Here is a 22,027-nt window from a genome sequence, read left to right as displayed (position 1 = left end):
TCTGAGAGAGATAGAGGAAAAAGAGGGCACAAGCAAGGGGAGGGGGAGCAGCAGCAGGAGAGGGAGAAGCTGACTCTCTTCTGAGCAGGGAGCACAACGCGGGGCTTGATCCCAGGACCCGGGGATCCTGTTCTGAGCCAAAGACAGATGCTTACCTGACTGAGTCACTCAGGCGCCCCAATAGTAACACTTAACTTAGAACAATTATAATGTACTATAGTACAAGTTACTTGAATGTGGTCTCTTTTCTCTTAACTTACTGTGGCATATTCACCCTTCTCGTGACGATGTGTGTTGAGATGATGTGGGATGAGTGACACGGGCACTGTGGCGAAGTGTTAGGCTACTAATTGCCTGCTGAGGAGGGGCCGGGGAGACACCTGCCTCCACCAAGGTTGACCGCAGGCAACTATAACCACAGAAAACGAAACCACCAATAAAGAGGAACTACTGTTCCACTCTTATGCCTCTTGAGATACTGTGTCTTACACTTACTCTTCTACCAGAACTTAAGCACCGAGAGGGTAGACACCTAATTGCATTAAATTTGGAACTCCCAAGTGATCTCTATATTGTTGGTACTAAATAAATATTTGTTGAAAGCCCTTGTGAATCTTCTCTTCCACTTAGATGGCTTCCCAGGCACATTATTTTTTTAAAAGCTTTTATTTATTTATGAGAGAGAGAGTTTGAGTGCGTGTAGGGGCAGGAGAGGGAGAAACTTTAGCCAACTTCACCCTACGTCTGGAGCCTGATGTGGGGCTCCATCTCATGACCTTGAGATCATGACCTGAGCTGAAACCAAGAATCTGATGCTCAGTGGACTAAGACACCGAGGCATCCCCCACCCAGGCATAGTTTTTAAGTAACATAGTCATCTCAGCTATTTCTGTTCTATTGCTTAGCATTATCTCTATTCGAAAGTCCCAAATCCAACTCCTCCTTCAAAATACAGCGGTCCTCAACATACGCAAATCGTTCTTTAATTACTTAAGATAATAACTTCCTACCTCCAAAATGTTTCAAGTCTGTGGTTCCTAAGACGTGTGTGGTCTAGTATTGTTCTCTAGTTTATATGGCCTAAGTCTTAGGCAGGCATGCTCCTTTGGGGTAGAAAGTGTGCCTTCTAATTTCTTTTGTCCCTTGCCTTGTATTGGAGTTGGTTGGTACTTAAAATAAATGTTGGATTTGGGGTGCCTGAGTCTGCTTCAGGCCTGAGCCTGGTTCAGGAGACAGGTTACATCCTCCAGTAGGTTCTATCTCTGCTTTAACTCTGATGTCTGCGGTTCCTTCCACAGAACCTTATATATGCAAGGTTCTAGATGACCCCGATATAGGTAAGAGCCTCATGACTTTCAGATTCTAAAATGTGTAGAGAAAAGTATTTTACCATTTTTTGCTTTAAATTTGTTCTCTTTTTTTAAAAAAATGATGGCAGAGAGGGTCATTAAAATACTATAAATATAAATACTACAAAATACTATATATAAACTATTGTATTATATATAATACCATATATATCTTCACTGAATATTAAATAGTTAATTCAAAGTCATGGGAAAACAGTTTAGAAGAAGGTTCTTGTCTTAGATTTAATATCACCTTTTGTGATAAGTCACCTTTTGGTGTTGCTTACACTTGATCTCAAAACATAAGCTTAAAAGTAAAGAAAAGCACTGATGTTATATTTTGATATATGCATCAAGAAATACCTTGACAGTCTTCCAACAAAAATAATGAACCGCTCCATAAGCCTTGTTAAGCCCTATCATTTAAAATTCAGATAAGAGATTAACTAATATGAGTGTTATTTATGCTGCTCCCACGAAATGAAAGTCATGGCTGTATTATGAAAAAAAAAAAAAAAAAAAGAGAGACAAAATCTCTTTGTGAAATATTATCAGTTAATTATCATTCTGAAAAAATTAAGTACCATTGTAGCCTAAAGTTTGGGGAATGAAAACAGATTACTTGAATGCCACTAACTTAGGTTAACGCCACACATTTTCATAAAACAGATTTACCAACCTTTAAGAACTAGAAAGATGAGCTTTTTTTTTCTTCAGAAGTTTTATTAGATAAGCTTTATTAATTTTTTAAAAAGTAATCTCTACACCCAATATGGGGCTTGAACTTGAGACACTGAGATTGAGTTGCACACCCTACTGACTTAGCCAGTCAGGTACCAACCAGACTTTTGGTTCCTTAGCTATTTTCAACACTTCTGAGAGTGACATTGCAGTGGGTTCCTACAAGGAGATACTGAAATTTTATCACATCATGCTTTTCACCTGTTTGGCTAAGAACTTATCACAGGGGTTTGCTACGGTCATTGTGCTCTAGTTTTCTAGTGACCTGGGTCTTTCAGTACAAGAGAATAAAAGTCAGATGTAGGCTCACCAGCTCTCTGGATTGCATTATTTGAAAGTCACATATATTTAAGAATAACAGTGCTCGTGTGGTGTACAAACAATGAATCTTGGAACACTGAAAAAATAAAAGAATAACAGTGCTCTATGGGAAAAAATGACTTTGCAGAAAGTGTTCAGAATTATTCCCTAATGTTTTATGTGACTATTTCAAAATATAATGGCCCAGACTTGGGTTTCTCACTTAGCTGCATATTTCAAACGTTAGCCAACTATTTGAATGTCATCTTGAAGTATTAAAGTCACTAATTTTAAAGGTATGTGTATAATTTAATGAATCTTGAAAAGTCAAGACTACAAAAGAACCTTAAGAAGTAATACAGGATTATGAAATTCTCAAGGGAGCATCCAAATACATCAGAACATTTGGTATTTGGTTAAATGTAGAAAAATTTTCAAATTAAGAAAATTCTATCCATACAAACTAAAAAAACAAAAACAAACAACAACAGCAACAACAAACCAATTACCAAATTCTGAGCATTAAAACTTTTGAGTTTAGAGAAGTTGTACATACCTAAAATATGATTCTAGAATGAAAATGTTTGCTATACTGCTTTAAAATGTTAGGCAAAGTGCAACAGAAAGTATAATAGGAAGCATGACATAAAGTTAAAACATGAATTTTGAGAAATCTGACAGATAATGGACCTCATTTTCAACAACTATATTGACAGAGCAATGCAATTCTTATAAATAAGTTTCTAGAATTCTTTTCCAATCTATCTTAGAAAACTTTTTTTTTTTTTGTATTTTTGGTAATTGTTAATCTGTCAGTAAGTATAAATAAAAATTCAAACACGCATCAAAAGCATCACAGACCCATCTAAGCCTGATGGGGCTAGACTGCATACTAGAGATCATAATTTAGGCTCAGGGCACGCAGGCTAAGATGGAAGGTGCCTTTCCCAAAGTCACATAAAGCAGGGACTGGCCAACAGCAGGTCTCCAGTACTTCCCCCAGTAGTCTGTTGTCTCTCCAGCTCACACCCTTGGTATCCCCATGAAGGAGTGCTTTAAAAAATCTGAATACATTGCCTTAATGATATGCTACATATTCAATTTCAATATTAAAACGCTTTCTCACAATCTAGCATGTGTAATGCTTAAGTAATAATGCAAATCACTGCAATGGGAACTGTGAATGTTTTCTGAACGAGGAAGGGTGGTTAAGCCTTACAGGGCAGGAAATAATCATTTCTAAAGAGAGTCACGTGAGTAATTTATAAGTCTGAGTTTGGCTCTGTCAATCTTGGACCCTCCGCATTGTGCGTTTGGCCAGAGAGTTCTCTGAGCATCATCAGTAGGACTTCCTATGAGGGAAAGAGCCAGTGGGTAATGAACAGACCTGGCGGGGGGGCCTCATCCAATTGTTGTTGTTGGTTTTTTAAGATTTTATTTATTTATTTGAGAGAGCGAGCGTTCACAAGTAGGCAGAGCAGCAGGCAGAGAGAGAGGCGGAAGCAGGTTCCTTGCTGAGCAGAGCCTGATGTGGGGCTCAATCCCAGGACCCTGAGATCCTGACCTGAGCCAAAGGCAGAGGCTTAACCCACTGAGCCACCCAGGCACTCCCATCCAATTGTTTTTAAGTTATTTTATGTTTACCAGAAATTGTCACAACCGCATTTAGGAACTTTGCCCATTCCAGGCTGTATGCTCTACCTATTTGCAGGTGTTCATGAGTACTGAATCTTTTGGAAGTTAATACCTATAAAATGAGTTCTCAAAAATAAGTAACGTAAGCCTCTCAGTCATATGGGCTTCCCCAAGTTTCACACGTTTTTCCAAAATAAGGGTGGGTGTAAGTGTGGAAAGAATGTGCTTGATGGCTCTTTTCTGAATACAGATTACTGACTATGGGTATATAAAGAAGGCACAACTTAAGCAATGGTAAAGTCAGTAAACAATATTTTACTGAAACATTTCATGACACAGAAAATCTGTCTGAAGTGTAAAGTTACTGTCTTACACAAGAAGGACAGACCCATTTTCAAAGACTAATATGAATACAATAAATATGGAGTTTACATACTAATTTATACACAGAAACTCTGCCCCACAGCCATAAAAATTTATATTTAACAATGCAACATATAATTTAATCATTTGATTTATTTGACAGGTTTTTTTTTTTTCTAAACACAAATAACTACCTGGTTTTCATATACATATATAATATATATTTTATGTATATAGATATTCAACAATCTGTACAGCTTCTAAACATAAACTCCTAAAAGGCACAAGTGTCTATACAACATGTACAAAAATGGCTGGAGCGGACACAAAACAACAATTATTGGTCAAAAGTTCATGATTGCACAAAGATTAGTCATGAGTTTATGTCAGAAAAATGCGCTTTAAGGAAAGGAGGGTTTTCAAAGAAACCTTTAAGTGTTATATAAAAAAACAAAAAAAACAAAAAAAAACACCAAAAAACCAAACCAAACCAACCCGCCCCCCCCCCCCAATAAAGAGCCCCTAGGTCGCTATCACAAGCCTGTCCTCATCGTCGTCACTACTCACGTCGCTGAACTGGGCGGCGGCCTGCCTCCGGGGCGGGGCTGCGGGCCTGGGCGCCGCTCTGTCCGGAGAGAGGGTGGGCCGGCCGGGGGGCTCCGGGAAGGCTTCAGGACGCACCTGTGGAGGAGGCTCGGCGGCACAGGCCACTTTGCCCTGCACCCGCGCGAGCTCAGGCTGGGGCTTCACATGATTCACAGAGGCGGCCTTCCCTGTGTCTGCTTTACCCGAGCCATCGGGCCTGGCCGGGTCTCTTGTGGGGGCAGAGGGGTCTGGAACTTTTTTTGCATTTGCCCGCTGGACCTGAGGAGACCCCTGAGGAGACGTGGTCCCGCCGCCTTGGTGGGCGCCGGCTGCCGGGGCGGGCTTGGGCGGCGCCTCCCGCGCTCTGCTGTGGGTGGGCGGCATTTCGGGGGCGCCCGGCGTGTCCACGGCGGCCACTTGCCCCACCGAGGGGATTAAGGTAGGCAGCGCGATATTCAAGATCTGGAGGCCTGGAATGTGCGCTTGGGGGCTGGGGCTGCTTTGCGAGGAAGGGTTTGCGGTCAGAACCTGCAGCCCCACGGCGTTGAGGGCGAGCCCCGGCGGGTGCACTTGAGGGGCCACGTTCGTGTTGGTGAGGCCCAAGATGTTGACGGTCTCCATGCTCAGGGACGGCAGCGGCTGCAGGCCCGGGGTGCTGAGGTTCGGCAGGCCCGGCACTCGGATTTGGCCAATGGGGATACATGGCACGACGCCGCTTAATTCAGCCACTCCCGCGGCGTGGGTGGTGCCCGAAGCCTCCGCGGCCGAGTCCCCGGGAGCGCCCACAGTCCTGTGAATGACATTGACGGCTGGGATCGTCAGCTGCATTGGCCCAGCTTGGATGGGCACAAACGTGGAGTACGTGAGGCCGGCAGGTACCACGTGGATCCCCCCGACCGGAACCATATTATAGGGTGTCCTGGACTGCTGCTGAGAATGCAAAGGAAGGTGGCTGAACAGATGAGTCTGGGGGGAGGGCAGGCCTGCCGGGGGCTGGAGGGTCACTTGCTGCTTCTGTTCTGGAGCGTCAGGCTGAGGCGAGGCCCCCAAAGGAACCCCCGCTGCTGTCTGAGGGCAGCGCTCCGCCGCAGGAGGAGGAAGTCTTACAGATGCTGCGCTCTGAAAGGCAGGACACAAAACCCTTTTAGAGCATGGCTTTCTCGGTCACGGAGCTAAACTGCTGGCATCAAATCTATTCTTCCTAACCAGGCGGAAGCATGTATATTTGTATAAAAATTACAAGCTTGCTGAAAAGGATGTTTACATTAAAAAAAATAATAAATAAACTGCCAACTAAAAAAAAATCTATTACATCTTTAATCTTGAGTACCAATAACAGCAACACATTTTGTATATTACTTTGCAGTTTTCAATCAAATTTCCTGGGTATCGTTTCATTTATAGGAAAGTTAACCTTGCGGCATAGCCGTAATTACACTACTGTTGTTCTACTTCTGTTGTGGTGGTTGTTATTGACGGCACTACCAGCTCTACCCTATTTTAGAGATTAGGAGTTAGTGAGAAATTGTGACACTAGCTGGCTATGAATGTCAACTCTAAGGGAAAATCAACTGGAAGATTACTCATTTTTTAAATAAATGGTTGTCCTTAATTTCAAAAAAAATCTGCAGTTTATTTATTCCTTCGTTCCTTCATTCATAAACTTACGAAATGTCTACTGAAAACCAGATTTCTAGGCACTGCGAGGTGTGTCAGTCATTTTAGGCTAGAGAAGACGAGAGCACAGGTGGCCAAATCTGGAAGTCGAAAAGGAACAAATCTTGCCAATCTCCCTCCCGAACGAGACTATCACCTAAATATTAGCTTTTTCTTGATAATATCTACATTATAGAGTTACAATAATGCATATGCTAACTTAAATATCAAATAGGACTTAAGTATTAGTGCAATAAAGTTAAACTATATTAATTTAGGAATAGTCCCTAGAAAGCCAAGCTTGCAGAGAGTGTATTTTTCTCCAGGGTTACCTCCCAAACCAGAATCTGCCCCGTTTAAAAATACATCCTATGACCATTGTCAATCCATACGTGAGGCAAGACAAGTGTCAGGGAGATGACTATACTCGCGTCACAGACTTAAATATTCCTCATGAGCCACGCCAGGGGTAAAAGCAGAGACTTGTTCACAGCACATGTAGGTTGTGTTTCTGTAGGCCTGTGTCTGGCCTTGAGCTTGTTTTCTGGCAGGAAGCTCTCTAAAGTGCCACGGCACTTCGATCATTCAAGCAAAGTGAAATTCTTGGTACATTATTTGGGTCACACCAACTTTGCCACAAAATCTGGTAGCTGTCTTGCCAATGGGGAAAAAGTACAAAATGGATAATTTAGTGTAAATACATCACATCAATGCCAGTGGAAAAAGAACTCAGGGTAAGCACGGGGACAACGAGGTCCCAAGGTTCATGTTCCTAAGGGCACATACATATTTTTTCAATGAATTGATTTTCAAGATCCATTTGGTCCTTTTACAGATTTATGATGACAATATGTGAACTCTGATTAAAATACCTAGCAAGAAACCAAAAGACACAAATTTCCTTTACCCTTAAATAAAACAAAAAGTTAAGGCTAAACAAAGTGATTTAGCCGGAAGTAAATAATTTAAGTCCATTATTTTCTCAAGCCATTAGGATCCCCCTATTTAACAGGTTATACGAAAGGAAACCAACAACAAAGTATTTACCTGTGTTAAAGTGATAGTCTTTCCAGCTACAGAACCTCCCAGAATTACTTCTGAATCTGGGTAGTCTACAGACATCTGGTGACATGGGGATCTGGGCGCAGTGTCGGGTGACTGAGAAGAGTCTACAGGAGTCGTTGGTTCTTCTCCGTCTTTTGTACCATGCTGCCTGGTCTTTGCCGGGGACTCTGTATTCCTGCTATGGTCTGACTGCACTGTGCTTAGCACAGTCATCTTGGTGGGCAAGGCTCTGGGCAGAACGTCCATCGGGTCAGTGTGCACCCCAGAGAAGCAGTCAGCAATCCTGATGTCCTCCTCCACACTCCCAGAGTCCTGGAGGCTACTTCTAGATGGAAGGTGCTGCGGGCTGGCCGTAACAGAGGGAGCTGCTGACAAGACAGATTCGGCCTGACTGTCTTCATCGTCATCTTCGTTTTCATTATCATCCTCATCTGGGCCATCTGATTCTTCAAGGTCATACCCAGACCGCTCGAAACCAAATCTTGGCTTTTCATCTAATAAAAACAACCAAGGGACTATGTTATAGAATATTTTGCATGTGGACAAGTGCAACCTTTTATTGTTGTTATTATTATTATTATAAGCTTAGCAATGCTGTGAGGAATAGAACAAATGAGGGCTCTACACACAAAAAGCCAACAGGTTAGGTGAGGAGAGGGTGAGGGGAATAGGTCAGTCAGTCCAGGAATCAGAGAGGGGAGGTGCTGACAGAGAGTGGAATGGCCAGGACACTTGTTAGGGATGCAGAACGTGAAATGGACCTCCGGAAGAGTAGACAGGCAAGGGCTGTTATATCAAGAAAATCAGAAATAAAGGCCTTAACTATTAAAGAAGACTGAAAGATATTTAAAAAACTGAGAGTTTGGGATGCCTGGGTGGCTCAGTTGGTTGGACGACTGACTTCGGCTCAGGTGATGATCCCGGAGTTCCGGGATAGAGTCCCACATTGGGCTCCCAGCTCCACGGGGAGTCTGCTTCTCTCTCTGACCTTCTCCTCGCTCATGTTCTTTCTCACTGTTTCTCTCTCAAATAAATAAATAAAATCTTAAAAAAAAAAACAAAAAACCCAAAAACTGAGAGTTCAACACAATTCTTCCTGAGCTCTTTCTTACTACTTTGTATTTCCCTTTTATTGGACAAATTAAAATAAAAACAAACACAAAAACCTGAGGCCATTTGTATTAGTAAGTGAAATAATTTTATTTAATAATTATATTAAATATTTGCATTAATATGTGAATAGTATTTTAGATATGTTTCCATTGTCCTCTGGGTAGTAATATTCTTTAATATTTTAGTATATGTGCTGCTGAAGTGAGCACAATATTCTTTAATATTTAAGACATCTACTTTTTATTTTCTTTTTTACTAAGAGAGGTGCTAAATTTTCCCATCATTTTTTCATTATGATAATTCAACTCCTCACACGAAGAGGAACGTTAAAAGCCATTCATATCAGCTTCATATCCTCATGTGGGACTGTGTTTAACAAAGAATATTCAAGAAGGTCCTGTTTCAAATGGTTTTAAAATTCTCATAAGCTCATGTGGAACTGGATTTAGAACTCTAACTGCTCAAAAATCTTACAAAATTAAAGGTGCTTTCCCTTAGAAAGCTAATAAACTTCAAAAAAAAATATAGGAGAAAGATGAATGCAAAACGTCCACCCTAATTTTTTGTCATGAGCCATAATAAAGACATCACATTGTGTTCAACTTAGCTCTGAAACATTCTTCATTTACATACTTCTTAACATCTGATTTTACACATGTATTTTGAAGAGGCTTATTTCCTGTATATAGCAAATGATCTGCATCTTGATTTATTTTACTACTCCTTGTATATGACAAAGATAAGTTCTCAGAGAAATGTCTTAAGGGATGGACACCAAAACATCTGAGGGTGATTATTTCAAAAAGACGGAATGGGTTAGAATTTTTAAGTTGTTTATCTCAAATATATGTTACTTTTAGAATTAAAACATTCAAGAACAAAAACATATGCATGTAGGCTACTTTAAAATATGATTTTCATTTGCTTTTTGCCTGAGGGGTTCTGCTGTTTTGCTATAAAATAACACTGATTTGCTGAATCCCCACCAGGTGCCCATGCTAGAGATGGAATGGGTGGTTTCTGGGTAATTGCTGTGCCCCCTGCCTCACAGATACCTTTCTGCAATCCTATCTGATGTTTGAAATTCTAAAACTGAAGAGTAATTACCCATTTGTTTTGAGTTTGCCACAATAGTGCCAAATCAGACATTTTTAGGTACTTTTTTTTTTTTCTCCTCTTAAAGGGGAAAGTTGAAGAAAATCAGAAAATACCAGATGACTGGGAGAACGGGTGACTGGAGAGGGAGGCTGATTTCATCAGAGGTCAGCCCTGCTACAAAATCTAACTAGGATGAAACTTGCTTTACCTTAAGAACTATTACTCTATTTTAAAAAAGAACAGGCCTAATTTTATATTTCCAACTTTTTCAATATGCCTCGTAAAGCTGAGATCCTAGTCAAAGAGTCCAAACTCCTAGTGGAGACAGTGTCTGCAGGAAGAGAGGAGACACCAAGTCTGCATCACCTGGGGTGGAGGCAATGGGACACTGGCTGGAAGAGTTCAGCTAAACAGCTGACATGCAGGTTAGAGCCAACTACGGTCTGGCAGGATTGTGTGAATCCTCTGAAACCATGCTCTCCTGCAGGCTCTATCCTGTGAACCCCACTCAAGTGCTCACATAAGAGAGCACTCAGTATCCATTGTGATCCAGATATGGAGGACAGGAGTGGCGGCCATAGAGAAACGACAAGATATTCCACCTGGATCCACTTCCTCCCTTCCCACTAGGAAGAAATGCTACCCTGTGAAGGGAAGGGCACCAGCATCGCTGCCCTCAGGACAGTGGTGAAAACATACTGCAGTGGCGAAAGGTGAGGAATAGGAGAAAAAACACAGTTCTACTCCTTGAAGAGGGAAAAGATTACCAGCTGAGTTACCGCAGCGGCTGAGGCAGTGGTCGGGAAGCACAAGGGCCACGGCCCAGAAACCCAAGAACCTGGTACATGTGGAAGACAGCCTGAATCACAACACAGGTGGCATCCTGTCCTCCTCCTCACCCTTAAATACCAAGCTAAGACCTTTAAGTGACAGGTAACAGCCAAAAACTGCTGGGCGAGGGACAGGAGAAGAACAGAAATGTGTAGAGTGACTCTCACTGAGACATAGTACACAAGGAAGACCTAAAACTGGGACTAAAACAGGCATTGCTCTCATAATCCACTCACCACCCCAAAGACAAATTATCTCTGTAGCAATCTGAAGCCTCTGGTGCTCTCAGAGTTGCCATAGCTACAATGGATCTTTCACACAGGGTCAGATTCCTAACTAGAGACACTCTAATGCCCACATAAAGGCCCAGCAGGAGGGACACACCCCTTAGGAGGCAGAAAGACTGTTTACAGTTTCTGCTGTCTTACAGAAGATGTCTAGCTCTCAACAAAAATTACAAGGCATACAGAAAGGCAGGGGGTAAAAAAACCATACTCAGAAGAGAAAAAGCAATCAGAACCAGTTGGATGGGATACAGACATCAGATGTGCCAGAGCATTTAAAATAAGCGATGTGTTAAAGGCTCTCATGGGAATGGTGGACAACATGAAACGTCTAGTGGGAATTTCAGCTGAGAGAAGGAAACTACGAAAAGGAATGAAATGAAACACTACCAATGCAAAACAGTAACAATGACAAAAAGAAAATGGTTCAACCCAGAAGTCTATGCTCATTGGCAATAATTTTCAAAGATGAAGGAGAAATTCAGACTTTCTTAGAAAAACCTAAACACTGAGGGGATTCACTGCCAGCAGACCTACTTCACAATAAATGTAAAAGGAAGCTCTTTAGGCAGAGAGAATATAGTATTAGATGGGAATGTGGATCTACACACACACATGCAAATGAAGAGCTTCAGAAATAGGATAAAGATAAAATTACTACTCTAAAGTTTTAATTGCTTGCTCTAAAAGACAACTGAATGTCCACAACACTCACAGTATGCTGTGTATTTATAGCATTGGTAAATGGAGGAGGGAGGAAAGCTGCAGCACAAAGGATGGAAAGGAGGAATTGTGATACACTGTTACATAGTCTTCACACTACCTGTGAAGTAATGTTCCATTATTTGAAGGAAGACAACTCAATTTTTCAAAAAGGTATAAATAATAAAATCAAGGAGGGGATAAATATAATTGTAAATAATAAAACAAGGTATGAATAACAGGACAAGGAAGAGATAAAACAAAATCATACTCAACACACACGAAACAGGCAAACATATCAAAAAATGGGCAGAAGATATGAACAGACACTTCTCCAATCAAGACATACAAATGGCTATCAGACACATGAAAAAATGTTCATTATCATTAGCCCTCAGGGAGATTCAAATTAAAACCACATTGAGATATCACCTTACACCAGTTAGAATGGCCAAAATTAACAAAACAGGAAACGTGTTGGAGAGGATGTGGAGAAAGGGGAACCCTCTTCCACTGTTGGTGGGAATGCAAGTTGGTGCAGCCTCTTTGGAGAACAGTGTGGAGATTCCTCAAGACATTAAAAATAGAGCTTCCCTAGGACCCTGCAATAGCACTCCTGGGTATTTACCCCAAGGATACAGATGTCGTGAAAAGAAGGGCCATCTGTACCCCAATGTTTATAGCAGCAATGGCCACGGTTGCCAAACTATGGAAAGAACCAAGATGCCCTTCAACGGACGAATGGATAAGGAAGATGTGGTCCATATACACTATGGAGTATTATGCCTCCATCAGAAAGGATGAATACCAAACTTTGTAGCAACATGGACAGGACTGGAAGAGATTATGCTGAGTGAAATAAGTCAAGCAGAGAGAGTCAATTATCATATGGTTTCACTTATTTGTGGAGCATAACAAATATCATGGAGGACAAGGGGTGTTAGAGAGGAGAAGGGAGTCGGGGTAAATCGGAAGGGGAGGTGAATCATGAGAGACTATGGACTCTGAAAAACAATCTGAGGGGTTTGAAGTAGCGGGGGGGTGGGAGGTTGGGGTACCAGGTGGTAGATATCATAGAGGGCACGGATTGCATGGAGCACTGGGTGCACTGAAAAAATAATGAATACTGTTTTTCTGAAAATAAATAAATTAAAAAAATTTAAAAAGAAAAAAAACCAAAATCATAAAAAATACTCAATTAAGTAAAAAAAAAAAGAAATAAAGAAACAGCTGGCAAGATGATACATTTTATTCTACTACATGGAAAAATGACATTAAAAGGAATAGTCTAACGTGAACTAAAGGAGAGAAATTGCTAAACTGGATTAAAAAAAGCAAGTGTCAAGTATACGTATTGTGTGCAAGAAACGTATTTTAAATATAAAGACAAACAGATTGAAAGTAAAGTTTGGAGAAAGATATACCTTATGAGATCAACTAAATTACAGATGGAAATACTAGTATACTAATATCAGACAAAGTAGATCTGAGAAAAAAGAATATTATCAAGACTGAACAGGAACATCACGTAATGATACAAAGTTAGCCTCACTATGAACATATATAATCCTAAATGCATAGCAATGAAATCAGAGCCTCAAGATAAATGAGGCTAAAACTGAAAAAAGTAATAAACCAATCCACAATTATAGCTGAGGACTTCAGAACATTTCACTCTCAGTAATTCATGGAAAAAGAATATAGAAAATCAGAACACAGAAGACCTGAAAAACACTATCAAATAACCTACAGATGCAATACAACTCCATTAAAAATCTCATAAGCGTTTTACAGATATTGACAACTTGATTCCAATATTTCAAGGGAAAGAAAAACTAGAATAGCCAGAGACGTTTAGGAAAAGGAAAGTTGAAGAGCTCAGACCCAAGCAGTGTGGTATTGGCAGAAGGACAGACATATAGGGACCAACAGATGAATGGAGAGAATCAGAGATAAAAACCACACAAATATAGTTCGCTAAATTTTTTTTTTTTAAGTTTGCTAAATTTTTGACAAAGGCGGTTTCCATGGGGAAAGGACAGTCTTCTCAATAAATTATTGCTGAGACAAATGGACAACCACATATGAAAAAAATGACACATACATTATACCTTATACAATAACTCAATCTAAATGTAAAATATAAAACTGTAAAACTTCTTAAAGAGAACTGTAGAAAATCTGTGTAATCTTGGAGTAGACAAAAGATTTCTTATGTATGACATCAAAAACAATTTTAAAAAATTGATCAACTAGGCTTCATTAATATTTTTAAAAAGCCCTTTTTTTCTCTGAGAAAGACACTACAAAAAAAAGAATAAAGACAAGCAGAGACTGCAAGAAAACACCTACAAGGCACCTTTCGGGCAAAGATGTTGTATCTAGGATTTATTTTAAAAATATCAAAATTCAACAATAAGCAAATAAATATCCCACTTTAAAAAAATGGGCAAAATTTTTGAACAAACACTTCACCAAAGAAGGCATCTGGAAAGCAAAGAGCATATGAAAATATGCTCATTGTCATCAAAGAAGTGCAAGTAAAAACTGCAATGAAATGCCACTGTACCCCCCATTAGAATATTTTTTTCAAAACGTGCCGGTAAGGTCACAGAACACTGTACTCTCCTACATTGCTGGTGGGAATGTAAGATGGCACAGACACTTTGAAAACCCGTTTGACTGCCTGTTATAAAGCTATGCGTCTCCCAGCCACAACACCCAGAGATTCCACTCCTCATGTCAAACTATGCAGGAATGGGAACTTACATTCATATGAAAACCTTAACATGAAGGTCTTACAGCAGGTTTATTCATATTTGCCAAATACTGGCAGCAATCTAGATCTTTCCACCAGTCTGGATCACAAAGTACGGCACATTAATACAATTGGAATACTACGCAGCAATACAAAAGAACTAAATGGAAGAAGCCAGACCCCCAAGGCTATTTATTCTATTATTCCTTTCATATGGCACTCTGGAAAACTCATGACCATAGGGAAAGAAAGAGATCAGTGGTTGTGAGGGGCTGTTGGGTAGGGGCACCAGATGTCTATAAGGGAATGGAACAGGGGAATTTGAGGGTTGATGGAATGCCCCTGTATTGAACTGTGGGGTTGGACATACCATTCTATGCATTTGTCAAAGACCGCCCTCGAGTGAGCTCAATGCCATGAAGTGAACTTTACGGTATGTCAACAGAAACAAAATCAGTCAGGATGTGGGACATATCCAAGATGGAATGCAAGCCAAGACAGATGACACAACTGAAGTACAAGTGAACTGCATAACCGCTCTGAAGGGTTGGGAAAAAGGCTCCCCCCTGGGTGAGGGTTCTGACCGGATGAAGTGAAGGCTGAAGACAAAAAGAACTGCACATAAACACTGACTGCAACTGTAAATCTGATTTTTTGCAAGTGGGTTAGGATTTCTGAAACTGGTTCATTAGTTAATACTAAAGCTCTGCAAGGGGCACCCAGGTGGTTCAGTCGGTTGGATGTCTGACTCTTGGTTTTAGCTCAGGTCATGATCTCATGGTTCATGGAATTGAGCCTCATGTCAGGCTCCATGCTCAGCGGGGAGTCTGCCTGACAGTCCCTCTCTCTCTTTCTCTCTTCCCCTCTGCCCTTCCCCCATAACAAATAAATCTTAAAAAAAAAAAAAAGAAAAAACAACTAGAGCTGAACAAATATGTAAACATAGTGTAGATGGGGACCAGGTTCCTCACTGCAGGTGAAAGAAAAAGAAGGAAATAGAGACTAGAATCAACCGTGTGGACTGAAATTGGGACTATCAATATGGACTCATGTTTTATTCATGTATATTGCATAAGTGTGTGTTTATGTATGTGTGTGTGTGCATGCCTCCCCCTCCCCCCACAGATACAGAAATGAATATAGGTGTGTGTGTAGGTAGGAGTTAGCATATGTACATATACTTCCTAACTCTACCCAGTGACAGAGGACAGAAGCAGTGACAGGTCAGTAGCAATGAACACACCACCTGCAAGATCTTGGTTTCTAAACACCATTCTCCAGTAGGGGGAACCAGAGGTCCTTCAAGAAATGGTTGATGTCAGGGCTGAAACATCTAGGGGTGCTAGAAAATAAGGAAATTCTTAACAACAACAAAAAAAAAGATGGGGCAAGTCAAAAGGGCATAGGAACAGACCTCAACTCTTCATGGCTAATGAGAACTTGAGCTACACAATAAGAAAAAGTAAGACTGATCATAACCCAAAGAATAAAATACATGTCCTTGAGTCCATACAGATGTAAATGAATGAAAGGATGAAAGAACAAATGAAGAAATGGTAACTTCTCCCTGCAGAAAAATCCCAATTAATAAATCAGAACACCCTAGTAATACTCATTGTAGGCAAGATACATCAGCGTATAAGCAGAGTATCTGCAGAGTCTCAAAGTATCTCCCATAAACATTTAATATTTACAAAGGGAATGACAGTAAGTTTACAGTAGAGAGCCCTGGAAGATTAGCCAAAGTCCCTCCAGAGTCCTGAAAGATCATGTTAATACAGGCTAACGTGACCAATAATACCTGTTGATATATCCGGATACGACAACACTGAGACAAGTACAATCACTCTACAGCACGTTCCGAAGGATGCGAACCTCAATCCAATCATAAGCATCCACCAGAAAACCCCACACTGAGGACATCCTACAAAATGACTGATCAGTATTCCCTACAATTGGTAAGGTTATGAGAGACATCAGAGACCGAGGAAGTCATCAGAGGAGTCAAAGGAGCCATGACTGCCAAGCGCCATGCGGGATTCGGAAGAGGATCCTGGGCCAGAGAAAGGACATCGGTGGAAAAAATGGTGAAACTCAAGTCACTTCTGTACTTGAGTTACTAATGTTGAGCTGAAGTTAATCTCTTAGTGTTGGCAAACATTCCGCAGTTCTGTAAGATGCTAACATAAGGGGAAGCTGGGTGAGGAGTATACAGGAACTCTATACGCGTTTTGCAGCTTTTCTCTTAAGATGAAAATAATCTCTTGGAAAGTTGCCTAAAACAATTTGCCAGCACTCCAGGGTCTTTATTTTACTCCCTCAACACCAATATTCTGTCTCTTTCAGATACACTTGCACAATAGCCACTTCCCTGCTGTTTTTATACCCATCAAGGCTTCTTTCTCTGATAAGCAATTTTCTCTTTCTTATTGTTTAGTAGGAAACCATTAATTCTTGAAATCAAATCCAATGCTCCTCTTGGTGAATTTTTAGAAGCACAGGAAATTTCTCCCAAATACATGTGTTAAATTTTCAGCACCTGCAACTCTTCCTACCTTGTATTTTGTACCTGGTTTTGCATCTCTTAGTCAGCTGGACATAGGGTTCTTCTAGCCACCGGGGCTCAGGGAGAATGTGGCTTCGCGCTACATACACACCAATGCTATTTGATCGTAACTAGGACAAGGAGCAGATAAGGACTTGATATTTTCTCAGATAATGATTTAAAAAATGTAAACTGTAAATTATTTTGAAGTGTCAAGCCCATAGTTCGTGGGGCTCCTGAGTCTCTGGCTAAATGTTGCACATTCAAATATCCTATTTTAAAAATCTAACTACAGAGTGCTCTGAAAGGTCAACAATAAATTATAGAAATTAAGTTAGCTTATAAATATGCATGAGTTGAATGTTTATAGGCACAGAAATTAAAAGCTTCATATAATTATTTGATTACGCATAGCAGAACCTATAAAATGCAATCCCCAAGAATGGAAACTAATCACTCAACGTTAACTTCACAACACATACACTGGACTTTGTAGTGACTATGGAAGTTTAAGAATACTTGTAGAATAGTATAAATCTTTAAAACTTTTAAATTTTATACACACACATACACATGCAATTTACATGAAGGATTTAAAAAAGAACATCATATATCATTTAATGTGGAAGGACGGAAGACTATTTGGCTCCATGTTAATCTGATTTTGCCTTGATCCCGGCAAGGTTCAGACTAAAGCTGGAGGTATGATGGGTGGGAAAGCTGCAGAGTGGCTTCCCTGGACCTTTCTCCCTGGACAGAGCCACAGGCGTACAGCTTGGAGAGGAGTTAAGAAGGGCTGGGATTTCTCTCTGTAGCTTTCCTTCCGCAGGACAAGGACAGAGTAATGTTTATCTCTGCATGTCCTGTGTCTTGAAACTCCTGAAGGGGGAGTTCCCAAGTCTGGAAACCTGAACATAAACTCTGGATCATTACCTTACATATTATATACCTTACATGTATGTTACACAGGGCTGATACTCCAGGGTGACAGAGGAAAGAGAAAAGGGATAGCTCAGACGAATGGGAGACAATGGCATCCTTTTAAATACCCATCCCAAGGCAGAGCCCACCAACCCTATTCTCTTGTGTTAATACAAGTCCTTTCATATAACTTCACTGTCCCGTTAGCCCTGCTCCTATGCCCAAAGGACACCATTACTACCACATCAGAAATTGTGCCGACGAAAGACGAAGACAGGAAAAGTGACTTGTCTGTGATCACAAGCCGGCAAGCGTGAGACCGCAGATTTGTTAACTACTCAGAAAACTTACCATTTAGGACTCTGTGGTATCGTCCATTTTGCCGTAGCGCGTTACATAGTACGAGAACTACCACAGCACGCTGTGCACAGTTCCTGCTCTATCCGACACTGGCAAACTGTGGCTGTGGGCCGCGTGTGGCTCGCTGCGTGTTCTTGTCAATAAAGTTTACCCGGCACGCAGCAGGCTCACTGGTTTACAAACTGTCCAAAGCAGCCTTTGGTCACAACCACAAATGTTAGTAGTCATGACAGAGGCTACATGACCCACGGGACATGAAATACTCAATATCAGGCCCTTTTCAGAAAGAGTCGGCCAACATCCAGGCTCTGCTGTCCTGTTTCAATCTAACCAGCACCACGTGACAGCAGTGATCTCAAACTCTTCTTAGCAAGGAAGTTAAGAGATGTCTCTGTGGCTAGGAAGCATCAAAGCCAAAACTTGGAACCAGCTTTTCATGCACTTGGGAGTATAGATTTCCTACTAGTTTGCCCCAATTGTTCTTTTTTTTTTTTTTTTTTTTTTTTTTTGGTGTAGAGTGTAACACTCCAGGAGGGTAAAGGCTATAGTTCACCCCTCCGCGTCCCCCAGAGACTCTACAAGACATTAAAAAATAATAAATAAATAAATCCACACTTGCTTATTAACAAGTTCATAAATGCGTGGCCCTTACAAATTCTATTTAGTTTACGTCCTTCTAGATAGACATAGTCCCTCCCTGCTCATAAATTTTTCCAATACTCAGTAAAAATTTATGGAAGTGGAAAATTAATTCCCTTAATTTCTGTGAATTTAAATTCATGAGGGAAAGAAGAGGTAGGCAATGAGTCAGTACTTTTTTCAAAAGGGAACGTTTCCATACACTCTGTCACCCAGTTTCTCTAAAGGTGTAGTTCCAACTTCAGCGTGGGTGGGACGAAGGGCAGCCGGGGCTTCCCTTCGCTGCTACACAGTGACACCTGCTGGAAGAATCGGATGCACAGGAGGCCAGAGCTGCAGGCTCCCGGCCTCGGCGGCCTGTTTTTGTTTTGCTCACATTTGGAAACAGTACTTGGAGACACAACCTTAACTTGAAGGGGAAAATTCTTGTAAAGCCTGCAACTATGGCAGTAATAAGTTGCTGGGTTATTTTGTTTTTGTTTTTTAAAGATGAAAACATCATTAAGAAAGTAATGGGGCCAGAGTTTCATGTTTGTTCACTTCAGGAAGTAAAACCAAAAGACTCCTATCCGTGTCATTTGTTAATGGTATTAACACTTTATCTTACGCAGAAATCTCCAGAGCTATTATGGTTTTGTATTGTACATGGAACGTTCTCTTAAAAAGGAGTACTCATGTTTTCCCTGAAAATCCCAGAATGACAGAAACATACTGTAAAGGTTTCATGTCGACAGAATTTCATTTAGAAAAATTCAATTAATTTTAAGGGCAAATATGATACAGGTTTTAAATCCTGCGGTCTAACATCAAGCTCTTCCACACATTACCCTAGACTTAAACCCCAGCAAGATCAGATCCGCAGCTGCACTTGGCTACACTGGATAGTCCTCCCCGTTGGGCAGCCGAGGGCACGTATTAACATTCCTAGCACTGCAGTCCGGCATTCTGTTGACAAAAACATTCTTTGGATCAAGGCACGAAAAGCAAATAGCCGGCAGCACGGTTTTTGACACAAAAGGTGAAAACGCGAAAGTACTCACTACTACCCCAAGAGCACAGGGATGAAATTCCAGAGACTGTGCAATTTTGCATGGCCCAGACGACGAGGAGCACCACGGGCGGGCTGGCTGGAGGGATGAGACTTCGTGAGCACGAACCACTAAAATTACAGCTCGAGTGGCTGGTTTTAAACTAAATGGGAACTTCTCTCAAATGCCAAGTGTCCACATTTTAATGGCTGGCTTCAAGAAACTTATAATTCCTCCTGCTTCATTCAAAGTAAATGGTTCCTCGCATCTGTAAATCGACTCCACTTGGAAATTAGCACAAGAATTCATGCACTGAAGGATAAAATGGGTAGCTACGCAGCCTGTGGTTGCTAAGGGTAGTAAGGAATTCTAAAAAATCGAGGTTCTTGGGTCCTTCATCACACCATGTTCGCAGTGAGCTTTAATGAGTCGTCTTTAGCAACCGGGGACCTGCACGTGACTCTGGTGAAGGACATTCTGAATGTTATGTTGGTTGGCACAGTAGGAAATGGGTTTAAGATAATTTGGAAAAAAAAAAAAAAGACTTAAGATAAATGCCAGGAAAATAAATTCTGAAGTTAAGAAGAAACAAACCCACAGTAAAACTTTGGGGAAAATAGACAAAATGAGGCAGACATAAAGGAATAACTAAATAAACATACATCATTAAGAGGCCTTGGACTTTGGCCAGAAAGCCATAAGCTGGCCAAGACGTTACCAAATGCTAATAATATTTAAGAAATAAATATTCTGGGGGCGCCTGGGCGGCTCAGTCAGTTAAGCATCCAACTCTTGATTTTATCTCAGGTCATGATCTCAGGGTCATGAGATCGAGTCCCATGTCCGGCTCTGTGTGGAGCATGGGGCCTGCTTAAGATTCTCTCTCTCCCTCTACACCCCCGCCCCACCCCCTGCACACATTCAATCTCTAAAAAAAAACACAGACACAGACACAGACACACACACACACACACACACACAATTATGGTGAGATACTTTGTAGTAACACTGGCCTTTCATGAGCGTTTAATAAATTTTGTTGTATGAAAGAAAGCTCAGAGATGGTATTTCTTGATGATATATCTTGGTGTGCTACAGAGAAAATAAATTAAATGACCAAACTGCCCAATTTTCCCTTTAAACCTATAAGCACTACCCTTGGTATAGGTTTTCTGGGTCCTATTCTACAAACTCTAGCATTTAGTATCAGGTCTCCCAAACAAAACCATTGTGGGTTATTTGTTTTTCTTTTAAAAAGATCTACCTTGTTTCTTGGATGTCCAAGGTGATCAAGATTTAAATATATGCAGAAGGTCGTGCATGTCATGTTGGCACTGACCATCTCAGCGCACGTCACATTCATTAATGTGAGCCGAATCTAATTCTCTCTCTTTTTTTTCCCTTAAAGATCTTATTTATTTATGTGAAAGAAAGCAAGAGACAGCAAATGAGTGGGGCAGGGGCTGGGGGTGTGCTGCAGGCAGAGGGAGAGGGAGAAGCAGGCTTCCCACTGAGCAGGGAGCTTGACTTGTGGCTTGATCCCAGGTCCTGGGGATCATGCCTGGAGTCAGCTTAACTGACTGACCACACAGGTGGCCCCCTAGTCGTCCTCCCTGAGGTACCATAGGAAACCACTGCTGGCACAGCCACCACACGGTTAGACTAGGAAATGTAGCGTGGCTATCAAAATTGTGTAGGAATTTAAATCAGTATCTGGAGAAGACAATGTCGTACATCGTCACACTGATCAAGCCCTGACATTCTGGAGGAACGGTTTCCCAAAAGACATGAAGCTTCTGAATCTGCCTACTTATTTTTCTTTATTCGCTATATTTTTTAGTGGGTATCTATTATCTACCAGCATTGGTAGTGACAAATTTCAACTGTGTTTAGGCAAAGCTAGGTCACAAAGGACAGTCAGCTGGTGGACTTAGTTATCTCAGACTTTACTTTTCATAGGGTAGATCAGCTGTCCCCCCACCCCCACCCCAACAACTGCCATCTTGTGGGCACAAAGGGCATTGGAAGAGCCATAGCAATGACTACCTTTTTGA

At 41.1% G+C, this 22,027-nt stretch overlaps 1 protein-coding gene across 5 annotated transcripts in view; it reads right to left on the bottom strand.

The window, feature by feature from the left end:
* Nucleotides 1–4,320: 4,320 nt before the first annotated feature.
* HIVEP1 (HIVEP zinc finger 1) overlaps nucleotides 4,321–22,027 on the bottom strand; it is a 142,387-nt gene continuing 124,680 nt past the window's right edge. For all 5 annotated transcript variants that reach the window (XM_082730186.1, XM_082730190.1, XM_082730187.1 and 2 more), the window contains 2 exons: nucleotides 7,677–8,188; nucleotides 4,321–6,092 (listed from right to left, as the gene is read on the bottom strand). In XM_082730186.1, the coding sequence (XP_082586312.1) occupies nucleotides 4,911–6,092; nucleotides 7,677–8,188 (1,694 nt within the window). In that variant the 3' untranslated portion in view covers nucleotides 4,321–4,910. The remainder of the gene's footprint in view (nucleotides 6,093–7,676; nucleotides 8,189–22,027) is intronic.

Source organism: Mustela nivalis (assembly GCF_964662115.1).
Source record: "Mustela nivalis genome assembly, chromosome: 5".
NCBI lineage: Eukaryota > Metazoa > Chordata > Mammalia > Carnivora > Mustelidae > Mustela > Mustela nivalis.
Note: the sequence above shows the minus strand (reverse complement) of the source record. Positions and strands in the feature narration are given on the sequence as shown.